Source organism: Pagrus major, chromosome 22 (genome assembly GCF_040436345.1).
Source record: "Pagrus major chromosome 22, Pma_NU_1.0".
Taxonomy (NCBI): Eukaryota; Metazoa; Chordata; class Actinopteri; order Spariformes; family Sparidae; genus Pagrus; species Pagrus major.
This window is the reverse complement of record NC_133236.1, coordinates 17,189,873-17,214,281: the sequence shown is the minus strand read 5'-3', so window position 1 is coordinate 17,214,281 and position 24,409 is coordinate 17,189,873. Positions and strand designations below refer to the sequence as shown.

Genomic DNA, 24,409 nt, shown 5'->3' with positions numbered 1-24,409 from the left:
ATTGTAGCTTGTGTGAAACTTGACTGTGTTTTGTCTCCTCTCTGTCACCAGCTGGGTGTTATATGAGGGAATCAACTGTCGGGGAGCTCAGATTTTGCTGAAACCTGGCGAGGTGCACGACTGGCACAAGCTCAGCCACTGGCAGAAAATCGGATCCCTCCGCCCTCTTCTACAGGTACATCCTGACGCTCCACAGTGGGCACAAAGCTTTTAGTTTCATGCATTTAATAATGGATGGATGTATTTATTTATAGACTTTTAAATGTTTTGTGCCATTTTCATGGCTCACGCTGATGGACAGTCAGGTGAAGTCCACAAAACTTTTCTGGGGCTTCGCAGCAAAACAGCATTGCAGCATTCTTCTAAACAACTTAAGTAGATGGAGACTTGTTTAAAACCCAAGTCTCCGAAAGCCCCCAATTGAATTGCAAAGACGTTATTCAAACCCTCGAGCTCGAGCATCCACTTCAGACAGGTTTAGCTCAGCAGCTACAATGAAGATTTCGTCCAAAAAAGGGGGTGTAAATAGCGTAAATAGCGTCTTGTTGTTGTTTTTTTATGTTTTAAAACAAGTCCCCATCTACTTCAGTTGTTTAGGAGAATGCTGCAGCTCTGTTTGGCTGTGAAGCTCCAGAAATGTTTTGTGACTTTCTACTCATCACTGTGGGAATGACTAGATAATGACTGAATTTATTTTTAGTTTTGGGTGAACTTGCACTGCAGCAGCTGCTGAGGCATAATCAAGGTGTAATTTTGTGGAGGAGAATTGTGATCTGCTAGCTTCGATGTGAAAATCAGTCAAATCCTCACATTTGCATTACTGCAGGACAGAAAATGCCACTGACATGTTGCATGTTAACGTAAAACTATAAACCCTGTTATTCACCGAGGCACTGATCACGTGTTTGTGTTGTGTGTTTCTCTGAGTAGAAGCAAGTGCACTTCCGTCTGAGGAACAGACAGACAGGACTCATGATGTCGGTCACCGGAGATTTGGATGATGTCAAACTGATGCGGATCCAAGAGACAGAGGAGACTGACGGATTTGAGCAGATCTGGTTCTACCAGTATGGACATCTCCACTGCAAGGTGCTGGCACCGTCGTTATAATACTAAAAAGAGGTGTCGGATATGTGAGGAGAGTGACAGGAAGGAGCAGTGCTGTAGTCCAGACCATTGTTATCATGTTAGAATAAGTGTAATCAGAATAAAACAAACAAAACAATCAGTCGGTTAATGGAGAAAATAAGCAGCAGATTAATCCATAATAAGAAATTATAATTATTAGTTGCAGTCCTTTAAAATTGGTAAATGAGCTCCGCCTCAACCAACTGCTACAGTAAGATCCTGCTTTAATATGAATGTATGAGTAATAGTAATGTAATGATCTAATACATAACAGTCCCACTCACTTACTTTTACTTGTAACAGAGTAGTTTTGCAGTGTTAGATTAGTTCCTTTACTTAAGTAAAGGATCTGAAAACTTCCTCCATCACTGTCTATACACATGTGAAGTATCACAATTAAACTATAGACAATATGTTTAAATATGAAACACTGGTCCACCTTCAAAAGTAAAACTATCCCCTCCTCTCCCTGTGCTTCCAGCTGCTGGAGGAGTGCTGCCTGAGCCCCAGTGGTAGTTTGACAATGGCAGGAAGCCGCGTGGGTCTCAGCCCAGAGCCAAACAACCACGTCCAGCTCTGGAGCATCACCCCTGAGGGCTTCATCCGCTACACCCCCACCTCTGATCTGGTCCTGGAAGTCAAAGGTGAGGATTGACACGTGGCCTGCTTTGTACATTTTTAGTCTTTAAAGAAAACAATTCCCCTTCGGCGTTGCCAGACACACAGTATAAATGATTTGTGTAAGAGAACTTGGACAGATACAACTACTGGCAGCAGCAGCTGGGATGAGTTAGCTAACATTTTCATGATCACAGTGAAGTATTCTAAGGTTATATAATACTTAAGTGTCAGCCAAACTTCCATACACTTTGTTTAGGTTTTATTATGAAAGTCTAGTTAAATTCTTGAAGTTCTAGTTAAATCCTCCCACCTGCTTTTAAAGGACATTAAAGGAAATTCTAAAATTATTTCAAAGATTATATTTATGTCCTCAGTTTGTTTTAAACGCAAGATGCATTCCTCAGCAGCAGGGCACTACTACTGTTACTTATGTCTGGTGGCTGCGTTTGCATCACTGTCAATCAGTGACACCTTGTGGCCTAAATAATGTAAGTGAGCAAACTATCATTCACTGCACTGCCAAGATGCACCCATTTGCAACCAAGCTTTAACTTCCTGGCTGATGTCTTGGGATGTTCCTTCAATCCACAGTTTCCCAAATGGTTCAATTTCTGTTTCATCAGACCGGATGGCATTTCTCGAAAACATTTTTGTCCCCATGTGCAGCTGCAAACCATAGTCTGGCTTTTTTATTAATGCCTATTTTGGAGCAGTGGGTTCTTTCTTTGCAGAGTGTCATTGTTATAGGTTATATCAGTATAGGACTCATTTTTCTGTCACAAAAGATGCTTTTGTACACGTTTTCCTTCACAATCTTCCCAAGGTCCTTTGCTGTAGTGTTGGGACTGAGTTTCCCTTTTTGTGCCAAGTACGACATAACGCATGTCCTTCCTGAGCGTTATGAAAGCTGTGTGTTCCCATGGTTCACTATTGTTTGTACAGAGAGATAAGGCACATTGAGACATTTGTAAATTGAATTAGACTTGTGAAGGAGCACTTTTTTTGTAGTTCTCATAATGTAAAAAAAAAAAGGACAGAGTTTAACGGTAGGTCTTAAAATACACCCACAGGTAAACCTCCAATTGTCTCATATGATGTCAATTAGCCCATCAGAAGCTTCTAAAGTCATATTTTTCTGGAATTTTTTCAGAAATTTCAAATTGTATCATGAATTATAAGTGAAAAAATAATCTGAGTTTGTAAACAATTGTTGGGAAAAAGTAAGACGTCGATGCTCTAACAGCCTTACCAAAACTAGAGTCTGAAAAATGAGTTTTAATGACTTCAACCTGATTGTGTGTAACCTTCCAACCTTAACTGTACAATAATGGAAGACGAACTCTGCCAAGCTGCAGTAAATAAACCAACCAAAATAAAACAGTTGGCTATCAATATTATAATTATTGACAAAACACGTTTCTGTTTCAGGGGGGCATCACTACGACAAAAACCAAGTGATTCTAAACACACTTGATCCAAATAAACTACAACAAAGGTGGAACGTGGAGATAATATGAAAGTATACGAGCTGCTGGACTGGATCCCTTAAATGATTGGAGGCACAGCTCCACCAGGGGCTGCGTTATGCAGCTGCGAGAGGAGCACTCGAGGTCGAGGTACGACATTGGAGACGATCGACCTTTGCTGCAGGAGAGCTTTACAAATTTCCAATGAGGAGGTCAACATGGAGGAGCTGGAGAGTGGATAAACCCGTAAGAATGTATTAATGCCCAGCCTGAACTTTAAATACTTCACATTTTACACTTCCAGTAATAAATCCTGATGTTTATTTTGTGTCTTTTTGAATAAATGTTTGCCTGATGTTAATTAACTTAAACAGTGTTAACACATATCTTTTTTTATGCAATGTCCTGTTATATATATATAATGGCTTTATTTTCCAGCTGCATGCAACATGAGGAAACAAACAATTGTTTATTGTGAAACGTATTTTCTTTCTTTGTTTAATCAAAATTATACAGCACACAACTCTTCTGTTTTCAGAATAATAAAAGTATTTTTGTCAATAAACGTCTTAAATACATTGTCCAGTAGCTTGAGCTGCACTTGATTTGCAACAATGTCCAGACTAAATGCAAATTGTTTCAGGTTTTAAAAGATTCATTATTTGCATCTCCCCAGCTCACTTGCTGTATTCTGTATTCACATAATGTGAGATGCCACATGGCGTTGAGAAAGATTCCCTGTGGTTACAACGTGCTCATACAACTCAACATGGAGATGGCGCAAATGAAAAGAAATGCGAAAAGTTATCCATCTTATCGTGCTGCTTCTGCCCCACCTGATACCGGAGGGTAAACACGTCAGTAGCCTGTAATGTCACGTCATTCGGTTGCTATGCCGCAAACTGCAGGAGGAGGGCCGGATGTGATTTATGATAAATAGTGATACATGTAGTGATAACAAGGTTCGTGATCACAGAGTCTCAAAATGACTACGGTTTGCGTTGTTTACAGTTGCCAAAACCTTCGTCTGCCATCGGGAGGAGTGGAGTCAGATAGTTTGTGTAGTGATCACTTCCTCAAATGTAACATTAAAGTTGTTGCTTTATTTATTTCCTTTGCTGGAGTTTTTACCCCTGTAACTGAACAACGAATAACGAATAACAATAACAAATTCTCCTCCATTTTGTGCATTCTGCTTTTCATCTCGCCCTCCATCTGACTCTCATGTCATCTGAATCACGTGACTGCAAACATTTCCAGCTGACAGTAATAAACATTTTGTGTTATGTAACTCATTGTTGGATAGATTACAGCAACCAGGGGGCCACCAGCAAGCTGCCTGGTCGTAATTACCAGCTGGATGCGGACCTTAATGGTATTTATTGGTCTGTGGTTGGTAATTATAATAACTTCACCACGACATGAACACAGCATAACTCAAGCAGCTTGTAAAAACGAAGACAGGACACAAGGGTGAAAAGCTTTAAGAAGAACACTAGACTCTCATTAGAAGCTCAGGTCACGCTTGAAGTCTGCTGCACAAAGCACCGCAGCACCTCTGATCCCTTTGAATAATATAGTCCGCTGCTGTCAAGAGCAGCCTTGAAGAAGTGAGAGGAATCACAGCACTCAGCTCACTCTCTAGTGTTGCTTGGCTGTTTCTTGCACTTCTTGCTCCAACACTGCAGTCTCCTGCACCAACTCTTCGGCTTGTCTGTCATCCTCTTCAGCCACCCTGACGACCGTCTTCCCTCTGGCGTGGCCGTCCTCCAGCTTCTGAAAAGCCTGAGGCACCTGGGTGAATGGAAACTGGGCCTCCACCACTGGCAGGATCTGTGATGAACCAGCAGAAAAATAGCATTAATATGAGCTTAGAAATCAGGAAGTAAGCCAGGAAACAATTAAGAGATCAGATTTAAACCTCCAGCAAATCAGACAAGCGGAAATTTGTTTTAATGGGGTTGGGGAAATGGACGGTGGAGTGCTCTATCAGACAGCAGTATCAGGGATGACAGTTTGACAACTGAGTCAATTACTTACATTTCTATGTGACAAACTGCTGATGTGCTACACTCCAAGCATACGTGCTCTAAACCAGACAAAATGGATAACTGCATTATTTTCAGTCCTGCAGGACCCATATCTGAGGTGGAAGCAATGTTTTTTGGTCCAAAACATGGCAAATACTTGAGCTGCATTGATTAATCAATCAGTTGAAAATTAATCAACAACTATTTTGATAATTGATCCTCAGATTCCAGCTTCTTAAATATGAATATCTTCTGGTTTCTCTATGAAATTAAACTGAATATCTTTGGATTGAGGACAAAACAAGACTTTCAAAGAAGTCATCTTGGGCTTTGGGAAACACTAATCGACATTTTTCACAGTTTTCTGACATTTTGTAGATCAAACAACTAACCAATTAATTGAGAAAATGATCAACAGATTAATCAACAATCAAATAAAATAATCTGATAAGTAAATCTGATGAAAAAAAAAAAAAGATTCTGATAATAAGAAAAATGCTGAATATCAGATCTTATAACCGGCCTGGTCGATAACGCCATTGCCGAATTTACAGTTTACACATACATGTTAATATATCTTTAATTTACTTTTACTCGTATCTGATACTTAACTACATTTATATTCAGAAAAATACATTTCAGGACACATAATTTAAGACTTTTTCTCAAGTACTATTCGCATGGGTGACTTTCAATTTTACCAAAGTAATATTTTAACACATTATCTGAACTTTTACTCAAGTATGACTTTTAGGTACTTTATATGACACTGATTAGCAATTACAGTAATCATATTTAATCAATTTAGACGAGCAAATATCCACAAGCTCCTAATGCTCCATCATCTCTGCTTTCATAGCTGCGAATGTAAAAAAAAAAGTGAGGGAGGGGTCCAGAATGTGATGAGGCTGGACAATCCTGTGCTAGTCCCACAACACGAGCAGCCGGGCTTGTTATTCTGGTCAGCATCTCTTGTCGGTAACAATGAATGGGGAGCGCAGTGGCGTCACACTGGAAACCATCCACACTTCTGACTGAGAATAGGACATGCGGAGAGAGTGTGCATGTGTGTGTTTTGTGCGTTGGTGGGAGTGCGTTGTGTGTCCGTAGCTTCCCGCCACTGGTCTGAGTGTGCCGCTCACTGTAAGCCCCGGGACAAAAGGACAGAGGTCCCGCACGCTTTTGCGAATGGCTGCTCAGCACTGTTTAAAAATCCATTCACCGTCTCCTGGCGCCTGACTCAATCGCCCAGCAGCCAACCGTGCACACCGCCAGCCTACCAACCAGTATAGCGGGACGTGCACTGCTCGCTCCTTCACAAAGCCACCGGGGAGCCTTGAATACAGGCATGTATGGAATCCCTGGTATGCTCATATTCAATGAGGAGATCATACAGCATTTGTGATCTGCATGAATTTCACTCTCGGGCTATGATTCATGTGCAAATGAGATGATTTCCATCTCCACATTCAGTCAGCAGAAATGGTTCTGAATGACAAGTAAGTCAGCATGTATGATATCAGTAATGAGGCAGTACAGTACCTTCCCAGCATCCACCAGGCTGCTGACCTCGTCCAGGGCAGGGCCATCTGGAGCATAAAATCCCCACCTGTAGAAGACTCCACTTGATATCAGGTTCTAAGAGGCGAACAGAGAGGAGGCAACAATTAGAAGCTCAGTGGGTGTCAAAGAAAAGACGAGTGGCTATGAGGGGTATGAAACATAAGGAAGTCAGCTTATAAAAAGGTCTGCAGGAGTCCGAATTTGATCTCTGTTTTCATAAATATTAAGAGTTTCGAGGTAACACCAAAAAGTACAGTGAACCCACTGAAAGTTAGAATCAGAATATTTTGAGTTAGAAAAAACAGGCAGGACACAAGAACAAAACCCACAACGCATGTAATGTATGCAGGAGACACTGCATCATTACAGGGACTTGTGTAACACCATATTGATGGTGACCACGTGGGTTGCGTGCAGGAAAAACTGATCATTACAAATTTGCTGATTGACCAGAACCAATAGGTTACTGAGTTTTAATTGGAGACATCACCTATATAACATAGAAGGAAACAGTGATTTTCTCAGTGTTAGTTGACAGAAGAAATTCTTCAAAAAAAAATAAATAAATAAATAACACTTGTTGTTGTGACCTTACACAACAAACTGACTGTCTCTTATCACTCTGGTCATTAAAAGTCATCAAATAATTCATCTACAGTTATTTTTTATAGTAATTGTTTTGGTTGTTCCTCAGGGCTCTAGATTAACTTTTTCTACTAGTAGCACTGGTGGCGTTCCCTACTAAAAAATTGTCGGAGCACCACTTAAATGGTCATGCAATGCAATACATTCATATTCTTTTTTAAGTTAAGTAGTAGTTCCATGACTTTTTCGAGGGAGCCTGCAGGAACTCAACACAGATATTGTGAAAACCATCAATTGATAACAAATAGTTTGAACTGCATTTAGTGTATATTGTGTTAAAACAGTTGTGACACCCTATCTTACTGGGATATATGCTAAGAAGAGGATTTGCTTGTTTTTATCTGTTTATTATCGTATGTATGATCCATTATTAGATTCACTGTGACGCTGACTCTATCACACAAAAACACCAAGGTGTTTAGAGGAAGTTTTGACTTTTGGTGGAAGTTTTGACGATTGGGTCTTGCAGGTAGTGCGTTGCACTGCAACAATAACTGCACATGTACTGAGGAAGTGGATCAGATGATTGATTATGGAATGTTTTGTTTTCTTATGTGATTTATTGCCCTGCAGACACACTCCTCCGCTTTTCCGCGTTTCACATGATATACAATGATGGTGATGATTTAAAAAAACAAAATTACGGGGGTATATTTGCAAGTCGCACAGGCGCTCCTAGTTATCAAATTTAGTTGCAGCATCTACAAAAATGGTCTAAATTGTAACTGAAAAAATGCAGTATGTTTTAAGCAAATAAAAAAAAAAAAAACACACACATCCCAATAAGCAGCACCAGAAAACATCTAAAATGCAAAGAAAAGAACGAAAGTAAGCAAAAAAAGAGAGACAGACAGACAGACAGACAGACAGACTCCCATGTGCTAATCCTGAAATCCCCATGGCTTGATATTTGATCATAATACTGAATATTATTATGCGGCATCACTTTGCCACACCTCTTTAGCCTTTGTGAAATCTATCCCTGGAAAAACAACAAATTATGACAGATTCTTCCTGATCTGTCAGTGCTGCCAACGAGTTGAACACTAGAGGGCTCAGTTGCGCTGTGATGTCCCAGTTGTCAAAGACATGCTGTCCAGAGCCGGGCACTGAGGGTGTGACTGCTGTGGCTGAGCCCCAACAAACTGACCAGCTGGCTGCTCTCGTGGACAAAGGGGCCCGGAGGCTTGGCAAGAAACACACAAACACTGGTATTTGCCGGGGGGGAGATAGTCGGCTACAATCTGCACAAACACCAAATACTGCTGGTTCAGCAGCAAACACATGCGCACACACACACACACACACACACACACACACACACACACACACACACACACACACACACACACACACAGTCTCATCCACACATACCCAACTCCAACACTGCCAGCCCTGCTGTCACCAATGCCTGCAACGCCCAGGACAACTTGACTCAGTCCCCAGAGCAGCTCCACCCTGTGCTCGCCTATTCACCCACTACCCTCATTACACATGCTCTTCACTGACAGAGCAGCTGGAGGCTCTCACACATGCAGGGACTCTGACTCTTAATGCTCACATTCCCTGTTCACCATCACACGCTTCAATTTATTACACCCTGCAGGGCATGTTTCTACATCTCAAGCGTAAACTATTGCAAAAGTGAGAATATCTTATGCAGCTATGAAGTCAAGTTATTACATGATTTTTCCCTACCCATGTCAACTGAACTTCATCTGATCAACTGAATGGAAATAAAACAAAAACTTCTACCAACTGGAAGAGGTGTTTACCCATTACATAACCATGTATTTCCATGCTGCTGACGATCAAGTATTCATTTCAGTTTGGGAGCACCTGTGGCCCACACCCAATGCTAAGGGCGTCATGAGAAATGGCAGACTCCAAAAATAAATAAACAACAGTCTCTCACATTGGCTACATTTGATTCAGTGTTGATTTTGAAAGTTTGTTTTGCTCACGTGTACCTGTATGGCCTTGCTGTGCAGGGTGAATCCAGCATGAAATGTCCCGTCCAGCAGGCCCATGGAATCGGTGTTGAGCAGTAACGGTGTGACCAGTGTGACGTACTTCGCCCCAGACCAGGGCTTCAGCATGCCCATCACCAACTGCTCTGTTTCCCCTCCCACGTTGTCCAAAATCACATCAAACCTGAGGGTGCGAACACAGACTGTCAAACTGATACAGAGAGGTTTAACAGCATTTCATGTCTCATCATCATACATATTGCGAGGGCCTTATTTAAAGTGTTTGCTTGGGAAAAATAAGTGTTTTGTCTTCAATCTCAAGGCAGGATTTATAACCAGTTCCTGCTTTGGGGGCGAGGAGAGAGGTGAGCCAGCGTCCACCCAGGCCTTGAGCCCTGGTTTCCATGGAAACTAGAAAGCGAGTCAGTGAGCAGTTGTGCCATGCTGAAAGGAAGATGTTTACCACGTTTGAGGGTGTTTAAAAAGGGAGAAGCAGACACATTTGTCGCACTCCTGGACGATTCCTTTTCATTAGCACCTTTATTGGACTGGCACCGACTCTAATGATGCTTCATTAGGGTCCCCGAGGCTAATAAAGAACATTCTGCTCTGATCTTTTCTTTTCTTTGCTTTGCTTTAAATGAAAACAAAACAATCTCACCACTTCACACACAACGTACTGTATGATTTGATGGTTACTTCTAAAAGCACACACTGTCACACTTACTTGTCCATCATTTCTAGCTGCTCAGTCGCGTCTCCTGCTGTGTAGTCCACCACCTCATCGGCCCCCAGCCCTCTAACAAGGCCTTCTGCGTTCTGAGAGCAGGTAACGGTTACGTGGGCGCCCCAGGCCTTCAATAACTGGCAGCAGAAAGAGGAAGAAAACAGAAGTATACACACAGACACAGCGAGTGGCCTCACATTCGAGTTGAAAAGAGTCTGGCATAAATGCCGCTACTGCTTGTCTTACCTGAATAGAGAATGTTCCAACACCTCCCGATCCTCCAGTGATCAAAACTCTAGGAAGAGAAACCCCAGCAACCAGAGGGTCACTCAATTACTGTGTGACTCATTTGAGCGAAGCTACTAAAAGAGGCGGAAGCCACAGGGGGCAAGAAAGAAATTTGCAGCATTGGAGGCTATTACATTTGAGGAGGAGTGAACATTACATTACATTACACAGCAGGTTAAATTCTCACAGTCTGTGGGTGAGAGGCATGGTTTTAAAACCCTTTTGATGCCAATTAGGATGAAAAAGACCAATTTCACCACTGAAATGAACATAATGAAAAAGATGTCTTATCAAAGTAAAGGTCTGCAAAAAGAGAACATTCAGAAACTCCAAGACCTTAAAGAACTAATTAATGGTAGCTCGCAATAGCATTCAGGAACTTCTAACTTTTTCTCCCAATATTGTGACAAGAGGGGTTTGATGCAAGATCCAAGATCAGGCTTGCCTTTTATTTGAAGAGCTGTCCCTGCAAAGACCTCCTGCATTGACAAGCGCAGACAGAGCAGTGTTGGCTACGTAGGGGATGGATGCGGCTTCTGTGTGACTCAATAGTTTTGGCTTATGGGAAACCTGCGAAAAACAGCAACGCAGACAATGTCAAAAGTTAGAAATAAATCAACATGTCAACAGTCTTTTTAATTATCAATTTAAAAGCACAGCCTAATCAGCAGAGCGGCTGTGAGGGCGGCTAGCTCGGAGCTGCTGAATACATTAAGCACAATATGGCAAGAAAACAGAGGGGCAATTTGTGTTTCTCTGTAATTGCTGCCACAGTGGCTCCTGTGAAGCAAACAAACTTAATCCTAATTGCTCTTTATACTGCAGGATTACATAACAGGGTGCACTTCTTCCAAACTTTGGTTCAACGTTTTTTTTTTGTTTTTTTTTCACAAATCACTGAAGAGCTCTAAATCAACTCTTTCCGTTTCTTTGAAAACATACTGACAGGGAAGGTACTGTGAAGTTAAAGGGACACTTCAACCCCAAAATTATAAATACACTGTTTTGGTATGAGTTGTTGAGTTTTGAAGATACCAGCTGTAGAAATGTCTGCTTTCTCTCAAATATAAAGGAACTCGATCACACGCTTGTGGTGCTCGAAGCAACAAAAAAATACATTTGAAAAACTCAACAGCAGTGTCTCTTTTGATAAATCATGACATGAAGATAATCCACAGATCTTGTTTTGAGCAGTTTCATAAAGGAACACACTTTACTACAACCCCTTATTATATTGCCATACAGACACACATGAGAAACAAAGCAAACCAATTGAACTACCTAACAGTTTATAGCTAACTGATAATGCTAGCTCACCTAGCACTACTGAGTTAACTTATGTTACAGCTCAGCCAAGACAATGCCATGAAGTTTGGTAGAAAGAAGATAGTTCCCACATGAACCAGCTCACAACAAGGTCTGTGAATTATCTTGTGTAACCGGGTCATGCTGTTGAGATTAAATGTATTTTTTTGGCACTTTAAACACCACAAGCCATCTACTTCCATTACTTTTCAAGAGAGGACAACTCACATCAAAACTATCTATCTTGATTAACAGCATGACAGGTAAGAGATCAAAATATGTATTTTTGACTTTCTCGTCCCTTTCAGTTAGACGAGAACTGACTGATAAACCCTCTTACAGATGATCAGATAATTGATGATGAAAGCATACTGCAGTGATGAGACTCTTATCAGCTCCATAGCTCACCTCATACTCTGTTAGAGTAAGAAATTCGGCCAGACTGCCTTGTTTCCATGGGGGAACAGCAGCCCACACCTGGAACACAAATATGACATTTAACTTGCTGAACAGCACTCCTTTTAACCGCCTACTCCGAGTCCCTGAATGTGTTTAATCAGCGATTAAGCTCTTAGTCAGCCGTTCCCCTTCTTATCATTAGTCATTTCCTGAGATATTTTTGCACTGATGGTACACGATTACAGGAACAAGAATTAGTATGTGGAATTTTTGGTGGTTTATGGTTCTGTTATTTAATCACATTTAAGCTGAATTTGCATAACTGCATTTTTGTCTGCAGGAGGACACTGATGTAAATCTGTGGGCAACAGCAAAATAGATACCTCAACGTATGATTATGTGCCCACGTGATGACCACAGAGACAGAGCCCAATCTTTCTATTGAGGTAACGAATTGACGTTTGTGTTGACAGTCAGAAGGCTCCTTTATGTTTATTATTGACGTCGTAGTGGACGGTGGAGTGCATTATACTGAAAGCTGCTACTAATATTCTCCATCTCTCAGGTATGCAAATGGGGTAGACGAAATATTACAACACACCACTCAATATAATGCAGTCCAGTCCAACACCACTGCAACCTCTCTAAAAAATATGTAGTTAAATTAACACATCTCTGACAGGGTCAATCCAAGCTGAACTTATTATCTATTCAAAGGTGGACTTTATGGCAGAGCAGTTGTATTGGATTGCACAGGTGCTCCTAATGAAGTGGTGAGTGTATACTTGTGTGTACTGGTGGCAATTTTATTTAGCATCTTTGTGCTAAAATGGTGTTTAAGCCCAACTATTTTGTCTACTTATAACCTCTCATCATTAGTTCCATTATGTCTATGGGTTTTGAACATGTTGACCAATATATTATTTTATTTTTCCAGCTGTTTTATGCTCCAGAAGTGGCAAAATAAGGCAATTATTTATAAAAACAAAAGCAAAGATTAGAGAAACAGCTAAAAAAAAGTAAATAAAAAGAATTACATTAATAGTAAGTTTATTTTGTCCTGTCTTGTGGATCATCTAGCAATACCTCAAATTTTTCGTCATCCAATTGAGAGGGTCAGGACCCCCAGATTGGGCAACACTGCGTTAGACCATTGTAGGCTGTGTTGCAAATCAATGAGTCGGCCTGTTTTATTGCAATATTGAATTTTTATGACTGGTCTCAACATGATGAAGAAGCTCTATTTCCCTGGAATTCAATTTGCTAGATTAACCACCAACTGTTTCTTGATTTATTTTCTAGATAATGTCTACATTACAGCATTGCGAAATTACATTACAATACATGAATATAGGCTTTTATTGTCCACAGTACACAGTATTATGTTACATCTTCTTAAGGACAGGTGTGCAGTGCAGCTCCTACCTCATCTCCTGGAACAAAATGGCTAACCTCGGATCCACAGTCCACCACTACACCAGACACATCACGACCCAGAATCAAAGGAAATTCACTATCATTGTCCATCACAGACATTGGATCCCTTCTTAATTTAAGCAGCTTGGCTCCATAACCACCTGAAAACGGAGAGAGAGAGCAGGTATGTTGATGCAAACTCACTGACTGTGATGTTTATGCCCTTAATGAATATTAGTCCAGCACTTACCCCTCATAGATATATCAAGAGGGTTGAGACTAGCAGCATGGACCTTAATCATCACCTCACTGGGAGACTTGACAGTGGGGACGTTGATTTCTTCTGAGTACTTCAAAACCTCGTTAGTGCCATACTGATCAATGACCCATGCTGACATGCAGCTCTGTAGTCTTGAAGGTGAACTGCAGACATTCCTCCTGAAGCACACACTCCAACCTGCCCTGGCTAATGTTTTGGTCGAGCCTGCAGCTTTCGCGTTGAACAAACACAGGAGCCTGGTTGATGCCATAGCTCTGACAGAGCCCATTGAAATCGTCCCTCAGAGGTCAGCTTTTAATCAGATATGTCATCTAGAAGAACACTAGTCTGAAGTTAGCTAGCTCAGCTAGCTAGGTGGCTACCGAGCTAGCATGTGCAGGTCGTCAGCGTTCAAAGCATACGCACAAGTGTCCATAACGGGTCGAAAACATAAGCGACGACGCATTTGTGCACGTTAAGTTAATTATCGACAGTCACCTTAGGGTGAAATAACAACCACTGTAAGAAAAATGAGCAGATAACACACCTCTCTCCTGGCTACATGGCTACATAACAAGCTAACCTCTGAACTCACGACGAGAGCCAATCAGAATCCGGTAGCTAAATGTTCTGGCCAATAGCGTAAGAGATTGACTCTGACGTGTACTATTGACAAGACAGTTACTTTAGAGAGCAATTAAGACATTTGATATTTTTTTTAATTATGCATTCATAAAAATGGATGGTAACTTTTTTTTTCTCTAATGATGTTACAGTTTACCATAGAGATTTTCTGATAAATTTATATAATTACTGGCATTTGCTTTAATCAAACTATCTATCTGTCTATCTGTCTGTCTGTCTGTCTGTCTGTCTGTCTGTCTACTACTGAAACTAAAAGGACATAACTTTTTTAGGTTTTGTTGATTGGTCTTGTATTTAAACCAAATACATATTGATTGTTAAGCTTTCGTAAGCCTTTACTTTTTTTTATTATTATTGTTATGATTACGATTATTCATTTATTTATCTATGTTCTATTAATGGGATAGAAATCTGGTGCAATGCTATACTGAATTTAATATTACACACTTTTCTCTGTATATTTGTGTTAAAGGGGCACTCTGTAGTTTGGGGAAAGAAAGTTTAATCAGATGAAAAAGATCTTCATTGACTGACTTTTTATGCCTAAACATAATTAATAAACAAACTCAGACTTCAAACTGTTTTACTTTGTTTATATGTGGCGGACCCTGCCACCTTTCTGGCTTCAAACAGTGTTTTGGGGACCTTATTTTCCTCTGAGAACAGCTTGTTTATTCAGTTATGGAAAAAATAAATATTTTTGAGTTTGTATTATTACCTCATTAATATTGTAAATATTAAAATTCTGGGTTTGAATTTCTCCTCCAGAACTACACAGTGCTCCTTTAAAGTTTGTTCATCGATCAAACACAGTAATGATAATAACAAATTGGGATATGATAAATGTGAAATATAATATAATAATATAATAAATGTATAACAAACAAAAAGTATCCACAAACCCAAACCTTAATAGAGGAGAAAGAACAGAATTGCACTGGCTCCATAAAGGCTCAAACACAAAAATCCATTATGTAGCAATAAAAGTCTATTATAATAGAAATGCAACATGAAAAAATTATAAACTAATATGCTTGAGAGGCCCACTCAACAGTAAAGTGACTGCTGAGTGCTCCATCAGCTGTAGACAACTGGCTGGAACACATGCCTGTGTAGCAAAGACTAATGGACGGGGCACAGATGAGCAAAGAAAACCAAAGGGAAATGGGTAGAAAACATTATCTGTTTATGTTTAGCAATACACAGGGGGTTCATTGGGGTTTGTTTTCATGTTTAAATGATGTTTTACAGTTTATGCTTAAATGGCATTAGCAAAAATTGTGTTAATGATTTATGTGGGATATGGGATCACAAACAAGAAGCCCCGTCGATGCACAAACCACAGCTTACCCCTGTTGACCCTTCTCATTCTTAAACTCAGAGTAACTTCACGTCAAGTGGGCTTCTAGTAAAGTAGCTGACCTGCTGTTGACCATTATACGTAGATCACTGCTGGCAGGACTGCTGCTACAAGAGCTTTGTGGCCTCCCATCAGGAGATCTCAAAGACGCAGCTCACGTCATACAAATAGTAAAATAATTAAATAAAACAAATCACACTTGTCTCATGCAAATGATATAATCTGCGAGCGGAACTGATGTTCTCTTCTTCCACAGACCGAAGGGAGAGGGGTGAGAACAGGGGGCCTTGTTGTGTGATCATGATTCAGCATGAAACCAGGCAACAAACAGCACTGTCATTATGATCACAGCTCCCAGGGGAAAAGAGGACACAGTGGAAATTGGGTGCTTTGTCTATGCTGGCTCATTACAGAGGGTCTGTCTAATGAATTATCCCCCTGGCTGCTGCTCAAATAAACTTCAATTCTATGTTACAGAGAGCAGAGGGTGTCATTTTTCCGACAGCGCTCTACAAAAATAACCACTTTTTGTTGACCAGCTACCCAAGACAAGATTGGGTCAGACTATGCGAGCTGCATCTGACTTGAATGTTTTTAACTAGGGTCATTCTTTCCCAGAAACACCATATGTGGCTTTTCTAGGCCTCCTTTCCATCTTGGGACCTGTGGCCCAAATCACATGGTTGCTCTAAAAAATATATGACTTTGATCTAATTTCATTTAGCGGTTTGTAGAAAGGGCTGTCAATAAGGAGACATTAACCCTCCCTCATATATAATGTCTGACAGCAAAGCTCCTCATCTGACTCGCGATGGTTCCCCATACATTCAACCTTCTGCATATAAGTTATTCCCAGAGTCAAACAAACCAATTAGCAGACAAATCTCCAGACGCTGGGCACACCACGGCTGAACAGTGAGCCTGCGGTGAGGTTGGGCATGAATGGCCACTCTGGATAATGATCGCACAGGCCTTGTTTGTTATATGCAGCTCCTTCTGAGCCACAACACGCAGAAAGAAAGGAGGGCTGCGCACCACCACCTCTCTCCAGCTGGTCTCTGAGATTATATTTTTAGAATGAATGATTGGTTTCTCTCCTTGGTTACTGCCCTATTTTTTCTCGAGTGGGTCAGACACAAGTGCAGTGGATACTGACCATGATGGAGGGGAAGCTAAAGGAAACCCAAAGGTTTCTGTATCTGTCTTTATGTATGTCACCCTTCTTTGTTAATTAAATTACAACCTGCCAGGGGACAGCAGATGTACAATGCAGCAAATGGCAACATTATTAATTAATATTGAGCATGGTCCATCAACAAATAAAGATGAATTTAAAATTTTTCTCCCTGTGAGATTAACTCATTTATTGTTGTGTTTTAGCAGAGGGATATGTGATCTAAACAATAATAATAATAATAATAATTATGAATAATATAGTTGTATAATATAATATAAATATACTGCACATTACATTATTATTATTATTATTATAAGAAGAAAAACAAAGAGAAGAAGAAAAGGAAGAAGAAGAAGATTCAGGATTCAAGATTCCAAAACTTTATCGTCCATTAATGAGGAAATTTAAACTTTTGCTGGTACAAAAATACATACAGTACATATAAGAACATCAAATGCACATAACAGACACATAAAACACATTGTGTTTGGTAAGTAGAAGAAGAAGAAGAAGATATGGATGTATGTACTAAGCTACTATAAGTTTATGTGTACTCATACATAATTGATCATATGACTTTGTAAGCTTGAATTATTTATTTTATAACATAGGTTTATGACCTTATATTTTCAAAATGTGCTCTCAGACATAACAGGTTGTAAAGGTCCATGTCAAATGTTTTTATTTGCCAATGCCCTTAGCTAAAGCGGTCACTCACCTGGCTGGAGGGATTTAAAGGTACTGGAAAGCAGGAAATAAAGTCTTGTGCGCCCTACTTATATTTTAATACATGCAAATTAAGTCTGTTATGCTTATATGTGCGTGACTTTTATTTAATTTTTTTTAACGTATTGTTAAAACATAATTTTAATTCAAAACATACATAGCCTAATTCAAGATTTTAGAACGCATGTCAGTCCTAAAGATTTCAATATTAAAGGGGCACTGTGGAACTTCTGTGTTGTGCTTGAAGCCGGTCGTTAGTTTACGCTGGCGGACTCCATTTCTGAACTACTGTTGCTCTGTGTTATCGGAGCGGAGAGAGGCCCTGGAGAACATGCATAAAGTCACATCCTTTCTGCTGTTGCAGAAAAAAACAACCTTCACACTCCTTCACAAAGAAATCCACAGTCCAGCGGCTTTAAACAACTTAAGCAAATCGTCCGCGGACTTGTAAAGGCAACCGAGAGAGAAGGAGAAGGTGTTATATTTCACGCCATGTTACAATCTGCTCACATATGGCCAATAAAAAAGTGATCACAACATGTAATGTCGTTGATACTTATGGATCTTGACTTTGATGCTCACAATCCTGCTAGTCAGCTGCTAGGTATGTAGCATGTGAGGCCTTGTTAAACTAAATAAAATGAGAGTTTAGTCACTGTGAACTATGTATGTCCTACTGTTTTATTCCTAGGGCGTCTACACACACACACACACACACACACACACACACACACACACACACACCACAGTATTACGGCAGTGAAACAGGACATGCAGTGTGCTCTGCAGTTCATCTCACAGATAGCATCTTATCTATACAGGCTTCCTCCACACTGCAATGACAGCAGAGAAAATATAATGCATTGTCAGTCTCTGTTTATCTTAGGGATTAGAAAGAACTATACTGTAAATGCTGACGTCAGAGTAATTGCAATCACACAGACACACACACGGGCATGCGCACACACAATAGACATTTTGTCCAAAAGAAGATTTATTTCTATATGGTATGAACCACATTTCTCTAGTTTGCAATTATTTAATTTATATAATACCTTCTTTTTTTTTCTTTTTTTTTAAATTTGTGACAACTTTGTGGGCACACATCCTGACCCAGCTGATGTTATGGTTGGAGTGAAAAGACAGAAACTGGAACAAATCCAAAAAAATATATAGAAACACAAACTTTTTCCGACAATTTCCTCTTGGACGATGTTTTTCTCGCATGTCTAATGGCTGCAATTGCACTTTAGCATGACTTTCAACTCAAACAAACTACATCAGCTTTATTTCTTGTCAAAAAATGCTTAATCATTTTGATATTTGATATATTTAGAGTTTAAAAACACCAACAGAAGAGTCATTTACAATAGAGGCTGTATGTAATGTCAACTCATGTCTGTGTAAACTAAAGGAATTTTCAAGACGGACTACTGACTATATCAGCGCAATGATTTGCATTTATGAAGTGAATGTAAATGTATTCTATCTTCTGCATTTTGTTTATACATGCACACAGACACACACTCAGACACAAATGCACACACAAAACACACACACAAAACACACACACATTTGTACTGTAGATGACTCCAAACCTTGCACTAATCTACACCTGATATATAAAATACATATAAAAACACCTTTGAACAAGGGAAGGTCAGCTACACACACACACACATTTTATATTTTCGCTCACATAATTAATAACTGCCAGAACATAAACAATGACTGATACAAACTTCCACTGTAAACCGTCTGATTTATTTTGTTTCCACTATTGTTTCAACTGAGAATTCAAACTGCAGCGAGTCCCATAAATACAGCACATGCCAATAAATGCAGCCATAACAGCTCCTTTGAAGAGTCCTGCTCGTTGGCATCTCTGCCATATGCAAACCCCCCATTTAACAACATAACCCAGACAGCCAAAGTTAAACACAGGTAGTCTGGGTTCATTCACAAACAGTGAGAAAGCATTAATTTACAAGAGGTTGATACTTCATTACCTTCGCAAGGAATGTTTCCACCGGATCTTCAGTGCAGCCAAGTTTTTTGTTGTAATTACCAAGAGCAATGTCCAAAGTATTAGCTGCAACACTTAAAGCGATAGTTTGACACTTTGGGAACTACACTTATTTGTTAGATGAGAAGATTATATCTATACCAGTGGTGAACCCAGGATGTTTGAGAGGCAGGGGTGAAAAAATTAAAAGGGCACCACTGTAAGTCGTGATTTTTAGTGAAGAGAGGGCACTTTATCACATTTTGTCCACCACTGATCTATACATTAAACATTAAGCTAAAGCCAACAGCCTCTTAGTTTAGCTCCATTTAAAGACCACAAATAGCAAGTCAGGTTCAGTCGGAAGTTACGAGATCATCCTACCAGCACCTCTGAAGCTCACTAATTAACATGTTATCGCTTGTTGGCTTAATTCATTCGTACAGGTTAAAAAATTAGGTACAACATGTTGATCAGTGAGCTTTAGAGGTTAAAAACTAGCTGTTTCCCCCTGTTTCATAGTCTTTATGCTAAGCTATGTTGATCAGCTGCTGGAGGTAGTTTCATATGTGTAGGGTATACATGAAATGTTTTATAGTTGTTGTTAAAGGATGACATGTAACAAAAATTCGCCCTTTTTTCTTTTAAATATCATACTGATGAACATATTTTTCAAGCTGAATGTCCACATCGAATTCTAAGCATTACTGTTTACATCAGAAATTGTGATAAATCAACTGATTGCACCTTGTTACGATTTAAATAAACTTTCACATTTACTCAGCGTTGGTCACAAATGATTTGATTATCACTCTGACTTTACACCTGCAGAGATGAAACATCCACCACACGGCAAGAATGTTGCACTTACACGGATACGACCAAACTGTCTCCGCAGTCCACAGTGTCTCACACTTAATTGGGCAGCCGTCTGATAAATGAACCACATTCATTATACAAATGTCAGTGCCTGCTGGTGGAGTGTAGGACGAAGAGAGTGCTGGGAGGAGGTGTGGAGGGGCTGTGAGTCGAGCTGACAGGCTGCTAATGAGATATCATCAAGGAAAGACTCTACTCCGTCCATTCTAGAGGCACAATTTCTAGCATACAGTAGTCGATGGGCGTATGATATAATGAGGCACGCTGTGGGATTATGTTGTGTTATTTGTAGTTTTTGGTAACAGTGAACCCTTTCCATCTCAAACATTGCATATCCTCACCAGGTTTTCATAGCCCACTGAACAGGGTCAGCCTCTATCCTTTATTCCTTTACTATTGAAAAAAATCCACGAAAACACTCTTGTCTGAAATCCCATTTGCTATTCAAATTCACTCATCACATATGTTGTTTACCAGGAAGCATGCAGTGGGTGTGATATGTAGCTGTCAACAGAGAGCAAAGCCGTATTTGATATCCATTTTAAACTGAAAAAGCTGGTTATTGTGAGAGAAGAATTGGAAATGTTTTTTCTGCATTACAGTATTTATACAGTATTTTTATGGAAATATGATGTACAACTCAATAGTGACATTTAAACTGAGGTGGACAACATTTGCTAAAACCACAGCAGATTAACCGCATGTCACAGTTAGCATGAGTTGCATAAGGATTAGATACACAGACAAAATACATCCAAAGGTGGTGACATGCCGAGAGATAAATTAGAAGACTGATACCACTCTGACATACGGACACTCAGTATAAGGCTACAACCACAAGCCAGTTAACGTAGCTTAGCATACAGACTGTAGAGTGGGCACCTAGCCTGACTCAGTCCAAAATCTACCCACGAGCACCTTTAAATTCACATGAATTAATATGTTGTTTGTTTAATCCACACAAAAAATATAAAAATAAAAACAACAATCAGCGTTTGTACGGAGGGTTACGTGCCAAACTATTTCTTAGACAGGTGCAGTGACTTCCTGGAGAGACCATTGGTTGCCTGGTAATCTTACAGAGAAAACAAGACTACTGAACAAATTAGATACACAGTGCGGTCAGAGGATTGTGTTACCTTTGGTCAGAGACTAGCTGTTTTTTAGATTTGTTCAGAATAACAAATGTTAAAATTTCAGATGGTACATAAGGTTATGATTAAATTAACCCTACATCTCACTTGATTTATTACCTCAGTAAACAGTGTCTTAATGTTTATGGACTTAATTACTAGTTTTAATGCTTTTTCAATGCAGCGTGATGTTTGTTTTGTATATTATCTTCCCATTGAGAGTAACATAGGTAATCAAACATGCCGTGTTAGCAGGTTCTCAGTCAGAGTATGGTCATTTGTGGCCAATAATAGCAAATAGCAAATAAACAAGGTTTGTGGGAAGTGGAAATCCTCACTTCATTCAACAGCAGCAGAGTCAGCATGTTGTCTGGCCAAACTTTCCTATTGGCCTGTGCTTTAGAAATTGTGGTTGATTCTTTCTGCTTCCGGTATGAGCGATGTGACTCACAGTTCACCTCAGATATCACACAGCAGGTGACAACAAGCAATGATGTTAAAAGACAGACAATGGACTCTTTCTGTCTCTGGCACACATAGATTGAGGTGGTTTGACATATAGAGTATATCAGAAATAAGAGAGATCTCCACAAATAATCATCCACTGGTGTGACTTTCACAAACATTTGTTGGCTCTGGCTCTTTCATCATTTAGAGATTGTTGCCATAATGACATCTCTAATTTCTGCGCTTTGGAAAATTCTGACACAAAATGGTTGCATTTAACAACACAAGCATCTGCTTCAAATGATAAGACTTTAATTCGCAGTAGGTTTAAAATACTTTAGCCAGACACAACATCCATCTGTTTCTTGGCTGCACAAAGTTGAAATTGAAGGGCTTTATATTGGACCAGATAAACGCCTGAATTTCAGTTACTTCTAATGAGATCCTCTCTGAGAATCTTGGCAGGAAAAAAACACTTTTGAGTGTGCGAAATTTCTCCGTCCAGCTTTCAATCTGTCAGATGTTTCTGACAGGCGAGTGCAGCTCAAAGATAAAGCATTGATTCTCTGTCGCCTCATAGACCAGATGGTACTGAGACACGCTGACTCTCTCTCTCTCTCTGTCTCTCATGCATCCATGTATTCAACAGTCATTGTGTGCAGGATTAGTTGATGTACATTGCAGGTTTCTGGCTGGGGCGTCTCGTATAGCCATCTTTCGACAACCAGTGGGTGGAAGCTATTCCCAGCAAACAGGTGCCATCATGTGGCATCAGGTGTCCTTCCAAAAGGTTAGACAGCGAGGGGAGGATGGTCTGTCCTAGATATGTAGTTAGTTAGATCAGAGCCGCTCTCGGAGGACACTCTGAGTTTGGTAGCCACCGACAGCAGGGACAGTGGTGCTGTACATCTGGGATACAGCCTGATTTGCTTAAGAAATCAGGTTAGCTCAATGGGCTCTTACTCCTTTCATGTTAAACAGGTCACGCAAGGCACACAAAAGGATGAGACCATGCATGACAGCACAATAAATATTGATTTATCTTATCAGATTGAATGTGAAGTGTACTCAATTAAAGCCCCACCTGTCTGATCACACAGGGGCCATTGATTCTGCTCAGAAAAGAGAATAAAGCACACAAAATACTCTTCATCTGGGTGTGACTTATGGCAAGGGCACATTTGGCCAACAGGACAGTTTTCCAGGATTGGTGTCAAACATCTCGGCTATTGTTTGGTTTCCATGGCGACCGCAGCCTCGAGACATGAATCAGTGAAGCTGCAGACGGGGACAGAGGATCCGTTTATGCACCTAATTGACGAGCTACATGTGATCAGTGAAAATGAGAGAAACCAAACAGCCTGATAGAGGTTCTGCCTCCATCTATGCCAATTGATCCACTTTATCTGTCTGTTGATACAGCGAAGGGGAGCCTCATTGTGCCTCAAAAGCAACAAGCTCCCTAACAGGGGCACGGCAGCTAGTACAGCTGACCATCTGGCAGGAAGGATCTTTCAGCTGAATTTGTCTCTCCTTTTCCTTCCTCTATTTTTATGTCATTAAGGACATCATGTTACTGTAGCATTCCTGGAGCCCCTTTTAGTGAATCATTTACGATTGATTTTATTGTATATGTTGCTGAAGAACTGTTGCTAGTGATGTATTCTGCAGTTTTGAGTTTGACATTTCTATGCTGTGTACACAGTGTGGCTTCCAGGCACAGCATAATCAGCTGTAATCAAATGAAAAACAACCAGCCATCAAGCATCACTTGACACGAAAACAGGGCAATGTGTAGCAACAGATCTGAAATTGTTAAAGAAACAGTTCAAACAAAAATAAAAATTCAGTCATTATCTACTCACCCTCATGTCGATGGAAAGTCTGGTGAAGTTTCATAGTCCATGAATCATTTCTGGAGCTTCACAGCAAAACAGCGTTACAGAATCCCCCTAAACAACTGAAGTAGATGGGGACGGGTTTAAAAAAGGTTAGAAAACAACTGGGGGGGAAAAAATGAGTGGCTCCATACAGCTTGTATGGTGTAATCCAAGTCTATAGAAGCCCTGAGATCCCAAATTGATTTAAAAAGACATTATTTACAGCCTTGATGCACAATCACGCTAGTGCACTCTCTTCACTTCAAGCTTTTAGCCTAGTGAAGAGTTGCATTTAAAAAATGTATAAATAACTTATTTTCTAATCAGTTTGACCGAAAGA

At 40.1% G+C, this 24,409-nt stretch overlaps 2 protein-coding genes across 2 annotated transcripts in view; one reads left to right on the top strand and one right to left on the bottom strand.

Moving 5' to 3' along the window:
• LOC141017724 (uncharacterized) overlaps positions 1-3,780 on the top strand; it is a 34,721-nt gene extending 30,941 nt beyond the window's left edge. The window contains exons 19-22 of the mRNA XM_073492455.1: positions 52-175; positions 931-1,089; positions 1,610-1,772; positions 3,178-3,780. Coding sequence (XP_073348556.1) covers positions 52-175; positions 931-1,089; positions 1,610-1,772; positions 3,178-3,266 — 535 coding nt within the window. The 3' untranslated portion in view covers positions 3,267-3,780. The remainder of the gene's footprint in view (positions 1-51; positions 176-930; positions 1,090-1,609; positions 1,773-3,177) is intronic.
• LOC141017954 (reticulon-4-interacting protein 1 homolog, mitochondrial-like) lies at positions 3,666-14,423 on the bottom strand. Its single transcript, XM_073492777.1, has 9 exons — positions 13,809-14,423; positions 13,568-13,719; positions 12,152-12,220; positions 10,884-11,008; positions 10,397-10,445; positions 10,151-10,287; positions 9,424-9,607; positions 6,788-6,883; positions 3,666-5,048 (listed from the first exon to the last, which is right to left on the bottom strand). Exons 1-9 carry the CDS (start codon positions 14,104-14,106, stop codon positions 4,857-4,859), a joined length of 1,302 nt encoding a protein of 433 aa, XP_073348878.1. The 5' UTR covers positions 14,107-14,423; the 3' UTR covers positions 3,666-4,856.
• Between the last annotated feature and the right edge of the window lie 9,986 nt (positions 14,424-24,409).

Excerpts from the sequence above, each read along its gene's own strand:
- LOC141017954 (XM_073492777.1), bottom strand. The coding sequence starts at position 14,106 with ATGGGCTCTGTCAGAGCTATGGCATCAACCAGGCTCCTGTGTTTGTTC. Across the intron at positions 10,446-10,883 it reads GACAGCTCTTCAAATAAAAG|AGTTTTGATCACTGGAGGAT; the intron begins GCAAGCCTGATC and ends TTCTCTTCCTAG. Across the intron at positions 6,884-9,423 it reads TGCACAGCAAGGCCATACAG|AACCTGATATCAAGTGGAGT; the intron begins GTACACGTGAGC and ends TTCGCCTCTTAG.